This window comes from Hemibagrus wyckioides, linkage group LG18 (genome assembly GCF_019097595.1).
Source record: "Hemibagrus wyckioides isolate EC202008001 linkage group LG18, SWU_Hwy_1.0, whole genome shotgun sequence".
Taxonomy (NCBI): Eukaryota; Metazoa; Chordata; class Actinopteri; order Siluriformes; family Bagridae; genus Hemibagrus; species Hemibagrus wyckioides.
Genome location: NC_080727.1, coordinates 19050222 through 19065000, shown reverse-complemented (window position 1 = coordinate 19065000; position 14779 = coordinate 19050222). Strand labels below are relative to the sequence as shown.

Here is a 14779-nt window from a genome sequence, read left to right as displayed (position 1 = left end):
CAGTGTATGTGTGTGTGAGCGTATGAGTGTGTGTATGTGTGTGTGTGTGTGTGTGTGTGAGTGTGTGTATGAGTGTGTGAGTGTATGAGTGTGTGTATGCGTGTGTGAGTGTATGAGAGTGTGTGTGTGAGTGTATGAGTGTGTGTATGCATGTGTGAGTGTATGAGAGTGTGTGTGAGTGTATGAGAGTATGTGTGTGAGTGTATGAGAGTGTGTGTGTGAGTGTATGAGTGTGTGTGCGTGTGAGTGTATGAGAGTGTGTATGTGTGTGTGAGTGTATGAGTGTGTGTATGCATGTGTGAGTGTATGAGAGTGTGTGTGTGAGTGTATGAGTGTGTGTATGTGTGTGTGAGTGTATGAGAGTGTGTGTGTGAGTGTATGAGTGTGTGTATGTGTGTGTGAGTGTATGAGAGTGTGTGCGTGTGAGTGTATGAGAGTGTGTATGTGTGTGTGTGTATGAGTGTGTGTATGCATGTGTGAGTGTATGAGAGTGTGTGTGAGTGTATGAGAGTATGTGTGTGAGTGTATGAGAGTGTGTGTGTGAGTGCATGAGTGTGTGTGCGTGTGAGTGTATGAGAGTGTGTGTGTGAGTGTATGAGTGTGTGTATGCATGTGTGAGTGTATGAGAGTGTGTGTGTGAGTGTATGAGAGTGCGTGTGTGAGTGTATGAGAGTGTGTGTGTGTGTATGAGAGTGTGTGTGTGAGTGTATGAGTGTGTGTGTGTGTGTGAGTGTATGAGAGTGTGTGCGTGTGAGTGTATGAGAGTGTGTGTGTGAGTGTATGAGTGTGTGTATGTGTGTGTGAGTGTATGAGAGTGAGTGTGTGTGTGTGTGTATGAGTGTGTGTGTGTGTATGAGTGTATGAGAGTGTGTGTGTGAGTGTATGAGAGTGTGAGTGTGAGTGTATGAGAGTGTGTGTGTGAGTGTATGAGTGTGTGTGTGAGTGTATGAGAGTGCGTGTGTGAGTGTATGAGAGTGTGTGTGTGAGTGTATGAGAGTGTGTGTGTGAGTGTATGAGTGTGTGTATGTGTGTGTGTGTATGAGAGTGTGTGTGTGAGTGTATGAGAGTGTGTGTGTGAGTGTATGAGTGTGTGTGTGAGTGTATGAGAGTGTGTGTGTGTGTGAGTGTATGAGAGTGTGTGTGTGAGTGTGTGTATGTGTGTGTGAGTGTATGAGAGTGTGTGTGTGAGTGTATGAGTGTGTGTATGTGTGTGTGTGTATGAGAGTGTGTGTGTGAGTGTATGAGAGTGCGTGTGTGAGTGTATGAGAGTGTGTGTGTGAGTGTATGAGAGTGTGTGTGTGAGTGTATGAGTGTGTGTATGTGTGTGTGTGTATGAGAGTGTGTGTGTGAGTGTATGAGAGTGCGTGTGTGAGTGTATGAGAGTGTGTGTGTGAGTGTATGAGAGTGTGTGTGTGAGTGTATGAGTGTGTGTATGTGTGTGTGAGTGTATGAGAGTGTGTGTGTGAGTGTATGAGTGTGTGTATGTGTGTGTGAGTGTATGAGAGTGTGTGTGTGTGTGTGTGTGTATGAGTGTGTGTATGTGTGTGTGAGTGTATGAGTGTGTGTATGTGTGTGTGAGTGTATGAGAGTGTGTGTGTGTGTGTATGAGTGTGTGTATGTGTGTGTGAGTGTATGAGTGTGTGTATGTGTGTGTGAGTGTATGAGAGTGTGTGTGTGTGTGTGTGTGTATGAGTGTGTGTATGTGTGTGAGTGTATGAGAGTGTATGTGTGAGTGTATGAGAGTGTGTGCGTGTGAGTGTATGAGAGTGTGTGTGTGAGTGTGTGTGTGAGTGTATGAGAGTGTGTGTGTGAGTGTATGAGTGTGTGTATGTGTGTGTGAGTGTATGAGAGTGTGTGTATGAGTGTGTGTATGTGTGTGTGAGTGTATGAGAGTGTGTGTGTGTGTATGAGTGTGTGTATGTGTGTGTGAGTGTATGAGAGTGTATGTGTGAGTGTATGAGAGTGTGTGCGTGTGAGTGTATGAGAGTGTGTGTGTGAGTGTATGAGTGTGTGTGTGAGTGTATGAGAGTGCGTGTGTGAGTGTATGAGTGTGTATGTGTGTGTGAGTGTATGAGAGTGTGTGTGTGTGTGTGTGTGTATGAGTGTGTGTATGTGTGTGTGAGTGTATGAGAGTGTGTGTGTGTGTGTGTGTGTATGAGTGTGTGTATGTGTGTGTGAGTGTATGAGAGTGTGTGTGTGTGTGTGTGTGTATGAGTGTGTGTATGTGTGTGTGAGTGTATGAGAGTGTGTGTATGTGTGTGTGTATGTGTGTGTGAGTGTATGAGAGTGTGTGTGTGTGTATGAGTGTTTGTATGTGTGTGTGAGTGTATGAGAGTGTATGTGTGAGTGTATGAGAGTGTGTGCGTGTGAGTGTATGAGAGTGTGTGTGTGAGTGTATGAGTGTGTGTGTGAGTGTATGAGAGTGCGTGTGTGAGTGTATGAGTGTGTATGTGTGTGTGAGTGTATGAGAGTGTGTGTGTGTGTATGAGTGTGTGTATGTGTGTGTGAGTGTATGAGAGTGTATGTGTGAGTGTATGAGAGTGTGTGTGTGAGTGTATGAGTGTGTGTGTGAGTGTATGAGTGTGTGTGTGAGTGTATGAGAGTGCGTGTGTGAGTGTATGAGTGTGTGTATGTGTGTGTGAGTGTATGAGAGTGTGTGCGTGTGAGTGTATGAGAGTGTGTGTGAGTGTCAAAATTCACTTCTTTAAGGTATGATTATAAAGGTTAATAAAATGAAAATTAAATAAATAAAATGTTCACCTAAAGTTTCTGTTCCATCTAAAAGTTCATGGAAATTAGAACTGCCTCACAATCCTGGCTCCAGATGTTGCAGGTTACAACCTCTGTGTGATGTCTGCACTGTTTTCTCTCTCTCTCTCTCTCTCTCCCTCTCTCTCTCTCTCTCTCTCTCTCTCTCTCCTTGTGTGTGTGTGTGTGTGTGTGTGTCAGGGCATGTTTTTACATCTAGGTCCCCACATGGATAGAGTATCTGGCAGTACTGATCAGTGGGAACATCTGGCTGCTCTATGTTTTTTGAAGATGTTTTTTCCACAACATACACAGCTTTTATTTTGAAATAAATAAACAGAATTAAAGTAAAAGCAGCAGAAGGTTTCCTCTGGGTCACTGAGGTGAAGCTCAGTGTTAGGTTTAGTTTCAGCTTAGAACTAATGATCTGCAGCAGTGATTATCTCAGGTATGAAGTTATTATTACATAATTAAAGTCCTCAGAAGGAGGAAGAAGACAAGACGTGTGTGTTCATGCAGTGTCTTGTGTGTGTACTTGAATCGTTTTGTGTGGGTGTGTGTGTGTGTGTGTGTGCTGTGAAGTGTTTTTCTTCTGTGTGAGTGTTGTGTGTGTGTGTGTGTGTGTGTGCTGTGAAGTGTTTTTCTTCTGTGTGAGTGTTGTGTGTGTGTGTGTACTGTGAAGTGTTTTTGTTCTGTGTGTGTTCATGCAGTGTCTTGTGTGTGTCTTGTTTGTGTACTTCTGAAGTGTTTTTCTTTAATGTGTGTGTGTGTGTGTACTGTGAAGTGTTTTTCTTCTGTTTGTGTGTATGTGTGTGTGTGTGTACTGTGAAGTGTTTTTCTTCTGTTTGTGTGTGTGTGTGTGTGTGTGTGTTCATGCAGTGTCTTGTGTGTGTCTTGTTTGTGTACTTCTGAAGTGTTTTTCTTCAGTGTGTGTGTGTGTGTGTGTGTGTGTGTGTGACTCACCCCCCCACGTGCTGACATGCAGTTTTTTCCAGTGTATGTAGCCAAACAGCAGGAGAGCGATGGAGAACTGTGAGATACAAATGGCTGCAGCGGAGCCCCTGCAGAAACACACACACACACACACACACACACACACTTCTTGTGAACAGCGATTTAACCACAACACAAATGTACTGTGTTTATAAAGAACTACATCAAGACAGCACCCAGTTTATTTAAAAATCCACATCAGTGAAGTGAGATACTCACTTTACTCCCAGATCCATCCAGAAAATCAGGAAGTAGTTGACCGCTAGGTTTATTACATTGGCTACAGCTGCTGTGTACATCTGGGGCAAAATGATTCCCTGAAATACAACAACATGACTGAGTTGTACTGACACACACACACACACACACACAAAGCTATAGTAAGCTCTGTACCTGGTTCTGAAGGTAAGCCACCTGCAGTTGGTGCAAGAAAAAGGCCTGAGGAAATAAAAATGAGAGGAGAGGGTGAGAGAGAGAGAGAGAGAGAGAGAGAGAGAGAGAGAGAGAAATTTATCTGCTATCGAGCAACAGTGAAGCTCTTCTGCTGTATAACATTAAACATATATATTATACATGGAATGTTACATACTGTATTATAAAGCATTATATATTTATATATATTTATTTATTTATTTTGAATATATAATATATATAATATACAATGCTTTATAATACAGTATGTAACATTCCATGTATTGGAGGTGTTTTTATATTTTCATATAAATTTTGCTTTGGCTTGGGTTCAATTCCCAGGGAGTGAGCTAACCCAGCCACCGAGGGGTTAACTCTCAGCGCCGGACCCAAGCCTGGATAAAATATTAGGGTTGCATCAGGAAGGGCATGTAGTGTGAAAACTGAGCCACAATTTAAATACGAGGACCAAATGATCCGCTGTGGCAACCAACAGGGAGTGCCCGAAAGAACAACAACAACATCAACAACAATTTAACTGTGTAAAATAATGAATGGAGAATGAATGATGAGTGAGAGGACTTACAGGAACTGCTGGCAGAAACGCAATGACATATAACTGTGCAATTCTGAGGAAGAGAGAAAAGATGAAATAATGAAATGAAAGTGAGAGAAAGAAAGAGAGAGATAAGGAGAGAGGGGGGAGAGACAGGAGAAAGATGCGGGAGAGGGAGAGAGAAGGGGGGGGTGAGAGAAAGAAAGAGAGAGATAGGGAGAGAGGGGGAGAGACAGGAGAAAGATGCGGGAGAGGGAGAGAGAAGGGGGGGTGAGAGAAAGAAAGAGAGAGATAGGGAGAGAGGGGGAGAGACAGGAGAAAGATGCGGGAGAGGGAGAGAGAGAGAAAGATAGGGATTAAGAGACAGATAAGTAGAGGTTGGGGTGGAGTGAAAGATGGAGAGAGAGAGAGAGAGAGAGGAGGAGAGAGACAAAGAGAGAAAGATGGAGGAGAGAGAGAGAGGGAGAGAGAGTGATAGGGCGAGAGGGGGAGAAAAAGATGGAGAGAAAGAAAGAGAGAGATGGGGGACAGGAGAAAGATGCGGGAGAGGGAGAGAGAGAGAAAGATAGGAAGAAAGAGAGTGATAGGGCAAGAGGGGGAGAGAAAGATGGAGAGAAAGAGAGAGATAGGGGAGAGGGAGAGAGAGAGAGAGAGAGAGAGAGAGAGAGAGAAAGAAAGAAAAAAGATAAGTAGAGGGGGGTGGAGAGAGAGAGAGAGAGAGAGAGAGAGAGAGAGAGAGAGAGAGATTATACAGGCAGTATTAATACATTTAGAACTAATAAAGCTGCACCACTGGAGATGAAGTTATCAGAGAAACCAGTTCCTTTTCAGTTTCCTGTCAAAGGAATAGGAACCACTAGCTTTACTCTCCTCTAGACCTTAATGTCCTGTCTGTTCCTTTTCCATCACCAACAGAATGATCAGCCAGTTGACTTCCCGCGGTGTTGGCCCACATCTGGCATTAAGCCGGCACTGCTGGCTGAGTACTGGCATGGCAAGTGGTATGTCAACCAGATGTGGACCAGGTCTGGCAGTGATGGCACTGTTTATATGATGGCATGCCAGATGTGACCCGGTTATGGTTTGGTTTATGTGGCCCAGGTCTGTCCATGACAGATGTGGCCCAGTTATGGTTCGGTTTATGTGGCCCAGGTATATAATAAATATGCATGAAGCACTTTCCTTGGAAGTTCAGCTACATCCTGGATTTTTTTTCCCACACATCCCACAATCATCTCAGTGTCTAAGAACAACAAGAACAACCTTTATGGAATTTGCTCTATAATAAAGCTTTAATATCCAGCTCTCTCGCTGTCAGATTAACGCTGTCCCACGTCCCCTAAAGTAGTTTTTGGTTTCCTGTAATTGATGTGCTTTTATTCAGAAACCCACTCTTCTCTGCATTTATTTTCCCAGACTCGCTGCACAGTGAACTGAAGATCTATTCCATGAGCAGATTTTCCATTCTCCTTTTGAAAAGTTTGAAATATTTATTTCATTATTAATTAATTCATTCATTTATTTTCTATATTATGACGTGCATATGTGAGAATAAATTACTTTAAACAATAGAAAGGAAAAGTGTGAAGGCTTCCACACACACACACACACACACACACTCCTTCTGATTACCAGTCATTCTACTAAATATCATAATTATTAAAGTGTTTTATATATCACCTAATTCTTTTATCCTTTTGATTTTTAAAGGCAGACATCAGAATTTTTTTAATCAGGCGTCATGTTTGTTCTGCTATTCCGCCAAGTCTCACCTGGCAACCTCGGCTTCCTGCTGCAGGAGCAACAGGATGGACTCAGAGTTGAGGAGGATGGCCCAGCACGGCAGGCAGAAGAGCAGCAGGATCAGGATGCTCCTCTGCATGATCTCCCCGACACGCTTCAGGTTTTTACTGCCAAACGTCTACAGACACAAACCAGCACAGATTTGTGTGTGTGTGTGTGTGTTTGAGTACCAGATAAGACAGGTCTAACAGATAGGATAGAACAGACAAGACTACTCATGTGCAAAGATAAACTTATATACACAGATCAGCCATAACATTATATCCACCTGCCTAATATTGTTTTGGTCCCCCTTTTGCTGTCAAAACAGCCCTGACCCATCGAGGAGTGACTCCACTAGATCCCTGAAGGTATGCTGTGGTATCTGGCCCCAAGATTCTTTAAGTCCTCTAAGGTGCGAGGTGGGGCCTCCCTGGATCGGACTTGTTTGTGCAGCACATCCCACAGATGCTGGATCTGGGGAATTTGGAAGCAACACCTCAAACTGGTTGTTGTGCTCATCAAACCATTTCTGAACCATTTTTGCTTTGTGGCATGGTGGATTATCCTGCTGAAAGAGGTCACAGCTATCAGGGAATACCGTTTCCATGAAAGGGTGTACATGGTCTGCTACAAGGTAGGTGGTACGTGTCAAAGTAACATCCACATTGATGGCAGGACCCAAGGTTTCCCAGCAGAACATTGCCCAAAGCATGACACTGGCTCCGCCTGCTTGCCTTCTTCCCATAGTGCATCCTGGTGCCATGTGTTCCCCTGGTAACGCACACACACCCGGCCATCCACGTGATGTAAAAGAAAACATGATTCATCAGACCAGGCCACCTTCTTCCATTGCTCCATGATCCAGATCTGATGCTCACATGCTTATTGTTGGCGCTTTCGGCGATGTACAAGGGTCAGCATGGGCACCCTGACTGGTCTGCAGCCCCATACGTTCCAATCTGTGATGCACTGTGTATTCTGACACCTTTCTATCAGAACCAGCATTAACTTCTTCAGCAATTTGAGCAACAGTAGCTCGTCTGTTGGATCAGATCACACGGGCCAGCCTTCACTCCAATGAGCCTCGGTCGCCCATGACACTGGCTCTGGTTCACCACTGTTCCTTCCTTGGACCACTTTTGATAGATACTGACCACTGCAGACCGGGAACACCCCACAAGAGCTGCAGTTTTGGAGATGCTCTGATCCAGTGGTCTAGCCATCACAATTTATATATATATATATAACTGCCCCTAGGCTTTACATTGGCCAATAGATTAGAGTGTCTGAAATATGACTCACAAGAGACAGGTCTAAACACACAAGCAGTTCAATGACACAAATCTGAGTTATCAAAACCGATTTTATTTAGAGACACTTTTTTATTTTTCACTAAATGCTTAATCCACTGTAATGATTTTAAGATCTATATATAATTCAAAAAATGGCACTTTTAAGTAGAGATAAAATGGGTCTTTGCACTGGGTGGGTTCTGGGGTGAGGGAGGAGTCAATGCCAGTTAGGGCGTGACTATTAAAATGATCAAATTGAATTAATGAATTGTGAATTGAAATAAACTTCATCATGTTTTTCAGTTTATTTTCTGCAATAAATATAAGAAATTTTAAAAAATCAATGGCACAGCTTAAACGATGTTTTAAATTCTGCTCACCTGAGACACCAGCGTGTCACACGTCAGGGCCAGACCACATCCTGTGGCTGCTGTGGTCACATTAATGGTCTGCGGGAAGAAGAGAGATTAGATAAAAGTGTTTTTTTGCAGCAGGCTATTTCTCTTATCACGCACTACTCGCTCTGGAACAATTCACGCATTGAATTTTCATCAGCTGCTCCCTGAGAGCTTGAGTAAAGGTCTGCTTAGGCAGAATAAGGTTGGTGAGCAGAGTAGTAAGTAGAGAGGAAATGTGAAAGCTAAACAAATATTCGGTTGATTATTCGTACCTCATTCTTATTTCCAGATGGTACTAACATTCTCGGAGACGAACTGACTTTGGCATGTTAAATGACTTTGACATATAACTCTGTGTCCTCTCGGATGATGCAATGCTTCTTAACAGGCCATGACGTTCTTATATGCAAATGATTTACTGGCCATTTGCATTCTTTGGGGACTCCAGGAAAAGGTACAAGACAACACTGAGCCCTGACCATGTACTACTTTTAGGGGATCTATTTTTAGATGAGGCATTACATTTAGGAGATCTACTCTCAGAGAAAGAACTATATTTAAGGGATCCAGTCTCAGAGGAAGCACTGCTTTAAGGGGATCCATGCTCAGAAGAAGTCATGTTTTTAGGGTATCTACTCTCAGAGGAGGGATCTACTATCAGAGGAAGTACTGCTTTAGGGGGATCTAGTCTAAGAGTAAGAATCTGCTTTAAGGGGATCCAAGCTTAGAAGAAGTCATGTTTTTAAGGGATCTGCTCTCAGAGGAAGGATCTACTATCAGAGGAAGCACTGCTTTAGGGGGATCTAGTCTAAGAGTAAGAATCTGCTTTAAAGGGATCCAAGCTCAGAAGAAGTCATGTTTTTAGGGGATCTACTCTTAGAGGAAGAACTATGTTTAAGGGATCTAGCCTCAGAGGAAGCACTGCTTTAAGTGGATCCACATTCAGAAAAAGTAATGTTTTTAGAGGATCTACTTTTAAAGGAAGAACTGTTTTTAGGGGATCTACTCTCAGAGAATGCAAAGTTTTTTAGGGCATCCATGCTCAGCTGAAGCACTACTTTTAGGGGATCTAATCTCAGAGGAAGCAAAGTCTTTTAAGAGAATCTACTCTTAGAGGAAGCACAGCTATTAGGGGATCTACTCTCAGAGGAAGCACTAATTTTACGGGATCTACACTCAGAGGAAGCACTCCTTTTTGTGGATCTACTCTCAGAGGAAGCACTGCTTTTAGGGGACCTTCTCTCAGAAAAAGCAATGTATTATAGGATCCACTCTCAGACGAAGAACTACTTTTAAGGGATCTTCTCTCAGAATCCATGAGAAAATTCAGAAATCTTTAATGTATATAATATAAATAAAATAATATATGATATAAAGGTAAAAGGAAATTACAGCAGAAGCCAGGGCATATCCAGCCAGTTCAGCGTTCCCCAGGTGACCAACAAATATGGTGCTGACAAACGGCTGGAGGAAATTTAATATCCGGGTGACGAGCTGCAAAACACAAAACCATAAACGCAATATCAATGTGGTTAACAACAGTCAGACAGGGAAGAAATAATGAGTCGCCAGAGATGGGCATTAACCACTGATGCTAATTAAAAATGTTCCATGGGCATGAAACATTAAATTTAGATTTTATGGAAGAATCACAGTTTGTAGAACTGCTGGAAATGACTTCCTGGAAAAAAAATAACATGCAAAATCCTGTGCAGTGTTTTAAAAACTGACAAAAATACAGGGGACATTTAGAACCACATCAGTAATGTCAGTTATCACCTGGTAAAGTCTTCAAACATACATTTATGGCGTTTGGGACTCAACCTTATCCAGAGCAACTTACATTTATTTCATTTTTTTTATACAACTGAGGGTTAAGGGCCTTCCTCAGGGGCCCAGATTCAAACTCACAGCTTTCCAATCATTACTCTAACATCTTAACCACTGAGCTATTATTTTTATGAGCGGTCACTCCTACAAGACCATTGTACACATTCTGTGGCATCATTAATGAATTTCTCTAATTCAGAACTATAGAACTATTCAGTGATCAAAGTGATGACAATAAGGTTGAGTCCAAAAAAACATGAAAATATATGCTGGAGTTTGAGACTGAATTTAAATTGAATGTTATGAGGTTGTACCAAGACCATCCGTTTTCTATACCTGCTTTATTCCTAATTAGGGTCACGGGGATCTGCTGGAGCCTATCCCAGCACACATTGGGCGAAAGGCAGGGGTACACCCTGGTCCCCAGTCCATCACAGGGCCACACGTATAAACAGACAACCACACACACTCCTATGGGCAATTTAGAATTACCAATTAACCTAATGTACATGTTTTTGGACTGTGGGAGGAAACCGGAGTAAACCCACGCAGGTACGGGGAGAACATGCAAACTCCACACAGAAAGGCCGGGATTTGAACCCAGGACTTTCTTGCTGTGAGGCAACAGTGCTAACCACCAACACATCATCATGTTGAATGTAGAAAAACTAACTGTGTTAATGTTACTCAATTCAATCACATGGAACTGCTTGAATGAAGTGAATTCATTCAAAGCAAGATTCTTTTTCTGCTTGGTCAAGGTAGTGCCAAGTGGTCTTTCCCAAAATGGGCAAGTGCTACACCTTACCAAGCACCCATCCCTTGCAAGTAGCCCCAGCTCGGCATGGCGTAGCCTTCTGGGGGACAGTGGTGGTTCAAGTGGTTAAGGCTCTGGGTAGTCGATGGGAGGATCAGGGTTCAAGCCCCAGCTTTGGGTTCAAGTTCCAACTTTGGGCAACTGAGCAAGGCCCTTAACCCTCTCTGCTCCAGGGGTGCTGTATCATAGCTGCCCCTGTGCTGTGACCCCAACTTCCTCAGCTGGGGTATGTGAAGAAAAGAATTCCACTATGCTGTAATGTACGTGTGGCGATAATAAAGGCTTCTTGCCCTCAGTTCTGTTTTTCTGATGATACGTTAGCAGAAAGGAATAATCTGAATCATCAGTCATAAAATTAAGACAATTGTTTGTACATTGTCTTTGGTTTATTTGTTTCAAAGCACCCAGTAGTGTTCATCAGGCAATTCAGTGAAAGTAGATTGTTTTGTAAAGTTTATTAGATTAGTTTTATTAGATTTATTAGATAGACAATTAGATGTCCTGAAAGTTAGATATCTTATGATCCAGCAATCTGCACATGCACAATGCAAATAATACTATCAAAAAAAGAAATTTACTTTAAAACATGATTAGAGGTCGAGCTCTGTATCTCTCAGTCAAACTAAATGGAATAAAATTGTGTAGCTTATTTTTGTATCTCTGTATACTTGCACTATTCAAATGATGAGGGTTTGTGTACTTTGTAATGGAACCAGTTTTGCGTATATAGGGTCTGTTACCCAATGTTTCTGTTTTCCTGATCTGACATGTACTTTCGTGTAGTTATGAACACACTGCACAGAGAGTTAAGCTTTCTAGACCGTAAATTAGACCTTATAATGACGATAAAGCTTTCTAGACTTTATAGCACTTGTGATACTTTCCTGCAAAATCATGTGTAATTATCAAACGCAAAAGCATGGATCTAATATGGATCTTACAGCTTGTGTAGAATTGCACATCAAATAATAGAAGAGAAATCAAAGACAATTGCTTTGATTAGAAAAAAACACAGACAAACTAGTCATTTCAGAAGCATTTCAACTGCAAACTTATAATACAGACTTGGGTATAATGGACAGAAATGCATTATATTTTATACACTATTATTCTGTAGCTTTCTACAGAGCTGTCTGTTTGTCAAACAACCCCAATAATCACTTCTGCCGCTCATGGCTGTTACGCAAGACTTGCTTTTTCAGCTTTAACTCTGCAGCTATGTGCCGTCTGTGAGAAAGTGTGTATGTATGTCAGGAGGTAACTCACCAGAGGCCCTGTTAGACGCAGGACTTGATAAAGCTCCTCTCTGTAGGCCTGGGGTACCCAGTGTCGCACAAAGCCGCAGCCAAACACCCGAGAACTGGGTGCCGTTGCCTCAGTGACCTGACCGGTGCCTGCCAGGGGGCTCGCAGACTCTGAGATGCCAGCTTTGTCCATTTAACCATGAGAAGGTGGGGGAAAGGGGTAGAAACAGAGAGAGAGAAAGAAAATACCAGCAACGAGAGAGATCCTGCCCCAGAGTGAGTGCTGGATCTGTGCTGGAGGCCAAGCTGCAGAGAGAGAGAGAGAGAGAGAGAGAGAGAGAGAGAGAGAGTTACTTATTAAATAACCTGCTGCCTTCAGCCACCCAGTAAGCCCACAATCAAGCTTTTTATAATTCCCTCTATAGAAGAAGGAGGGGTACGAGAGTTGAGCTGCAGGATCTTACTTCTTAAACACAGCAGTAATCTTATCAAGAATGCCTGGGTAAATAACAGCCGTGCTAGATCCTTTCCATGTGAAAATCCTCACTGTAATTAATTATACAAGAGGAAGGTGGACAAGGAGAAGTGGCTGAGGGCCACATATCGACCCCTGAGGCATCCCATAAACCACGAACACTGGATCAGTACGTTCGTTCCTCACCTGGGTCAAACCTTTAGCGTGTAGTTGTAGTTTATTGATTATTGATTTGCACATCTGGTTCTGTTACTGCTGTGACACCATCATTTCAGGGAGGAAGGGAATTTGAGGAAGGAAGTGTCGGAGGATTTCTGTATCTCTCATTATGCCAAGTGCATCCAGTTCTTAGATTACAACATTGCGTATCTCATATAACCTTTGACCAAACTGTTCTGAACCACTGTTTCCAGCCAATACCTCTTATGCAACTCCTATCGATCTGCACTGCCCTGAACACACTCCATCAGATCTAAAGTCCATCTCACACACACACACACACACACACACACACATATCTGATTGTCAGTCATGTTACTCAGTCGCTGTCTGACCTAGAACTAAGACCCTGCTAGGATAAAAGGTATTTTTCAGTCACATGCTCATTTCGCACGGTTTAAAGGCGATGACATGCAACGAGACAAAGCATGTTGTAATCAGAATCAGCTTTATTGCCAAGTACTGTTGATTTTACATGTAGAAAGAATTTGCCTATTTTAATTTGAGTGTAAAGCAAGGGTGAATAGGAAAATCTGAGAATTTTAAGCAAAAGAAATAACTCTATAATAGGGCAGTATTAGTGAACCAATGCAAACAATACAGAATTACAAATGCTACAGATGGAGACATTAACTGTACATTAGTGGACCAGTGCAAATGCTCTCAGTTTGAGGTAGGAAGGTCAATCACGGGTAACCTTTGCTCGGCACGTGCACGCAGGACTTGAGGTTTATCAGAAGCATGCTGGGGAAGAGTAACAGAGATCTGAATACGATAAAAGGAACCAGAGTGTGTGATTTTTTAATCCTTTTACCAGTGGGATCAATGGACTTATGGGACGTTTTCAATCGGTGTAAATGAATGAATGATTTTCTGTCTGTGGGTCTGATATAAAATGAGTCAGGACTTTCAGTGTGTTTTAGACGTGTGTTTTTCCCTCTGTTGAATAACCTTACACAGAATTTTAGTAGCTGAAGGAACAAACAGGGCAGATAGAAAGATAAAAACATTTGTGTGGAAATACTACCTTTTCTATAAATATATATCCCCTCTAGTAGGCTAGGGAAAAACACTTATAAATACTTATAAAACACTACAAATTCTTAAAGTCTTGAGTGTCTACTTTCATATGAGCTTCATATTAAGCACCACTGTGGAGTGGGACATGACAAAGACATTCAAGGGTGAAAATGAACAGGAATAAACTCCATTTTTGGCCTCTGGAGATGTTAACACTAGCTGACTAGCCAACCTAGCCAAATTTGGTAGCTTTCTAGATTAGCACGCTAGCTCATGTTGTCATGCTTCATAGTTAGCTATCTTGCAAAGCTTCCCCTTACACATTACTCTATAGGCTGCAGCAGCAGATATAATTAACACCACCGGCGATCGCTAGAAAACGTCGCTTAAGTGACTCTTAAGTTTAATAACTTATTATGTTGAAAGAACGTTCAGAGTTTGCTTGCTTGCATTGCTTGCGATTTGGTGTCATTCGGAAATTCCTGAACGTTTCCAGACATACTGTAAAGACAAAAAAAAACCCCCACAAAAGTTCTGCCTAGCTAGTTTAGCTTACTCACCTAGCCAACAGCTTACCTGTTCATGTTGAGCTGTGAAACGTTTGTATTGCAAAAGGATTTGGCAAATAGATAATCATCATGCTGTTTTACTGTGTGTAGCATTTCAATCTGAAGTTAGCTGATCAATTGGGTCAGGGATGATCATCTGTCTTCACCGTCTCAGACATTGCTGCAGCTGGAATGTTGATTTTCAGCAGGTATTGTTTTGGTTGGGTCTCAAAAAAAGCTGAATTATTATAATTCTAATAATTATAATTCTATCTTTCTATCTTTCTATCTTTCTAATATTCTATCTAACTTTCTTCTAACGGAATAATAATAATAATAATAATAACAATGATAATAATAATATGTATAATAATAATATGTATAATTATAATAATATACTATACAATAATAATCTATTATTATTATTATCATGATTATTTATT

The 14779-nt window shown here is 41.9% G+C and overlaps 1 protein-coding gene across 2 annotated transcripts in view; it reads right to left on the bottom strand.

Annotated features, from left to right (window-relative positions):
* Nucleotides 1-14779, bottom strand: part of slc47a1 (solute carrier family 47 member 1) — a 43415-nt gene that overhangs the window by 9415 nt on the left and 19221 nt on the right. Inside the window, exons 1-9 of one of the 2 annotated variants that reach the window (XM_058414793.1) lie at nt 12539-12688; nt 12097-12380; nt 9576-9677; nt 8166-8234; nt 6481-6629; nt 4739-4781; nt 4135-4179; nt 3961-4058; nt 3712-3809 (exon numbers count right to left, since the gene is read on the bottom strand). In XM_058414793.1, the coding sequence (XP_058270776.1) occupies nt 3712-3809; nt 3961-4058; nt 4135-4179; nt 4739-4781; nt 6481-6629; nt 8166-8234; nt 9576-9677; nt 12097-12267 (775 nt within the window). In that variant the 5' untranslated portion in view covers nt 12268-12380; nt 12539-12688. Of the gene's footprint in view, nt 1-3711; nt 3810-3960; nt 4059-4134; nt 4180-4738; nt 4782-6480; nt 6630-8165; nt 8235-9575; nt 9678-12096; nt 12381-12538; nt 12689-14779 lie in introns of those variants that run through there. The other variant, XM_058414794.1, reaches the window with a different exon arrangement.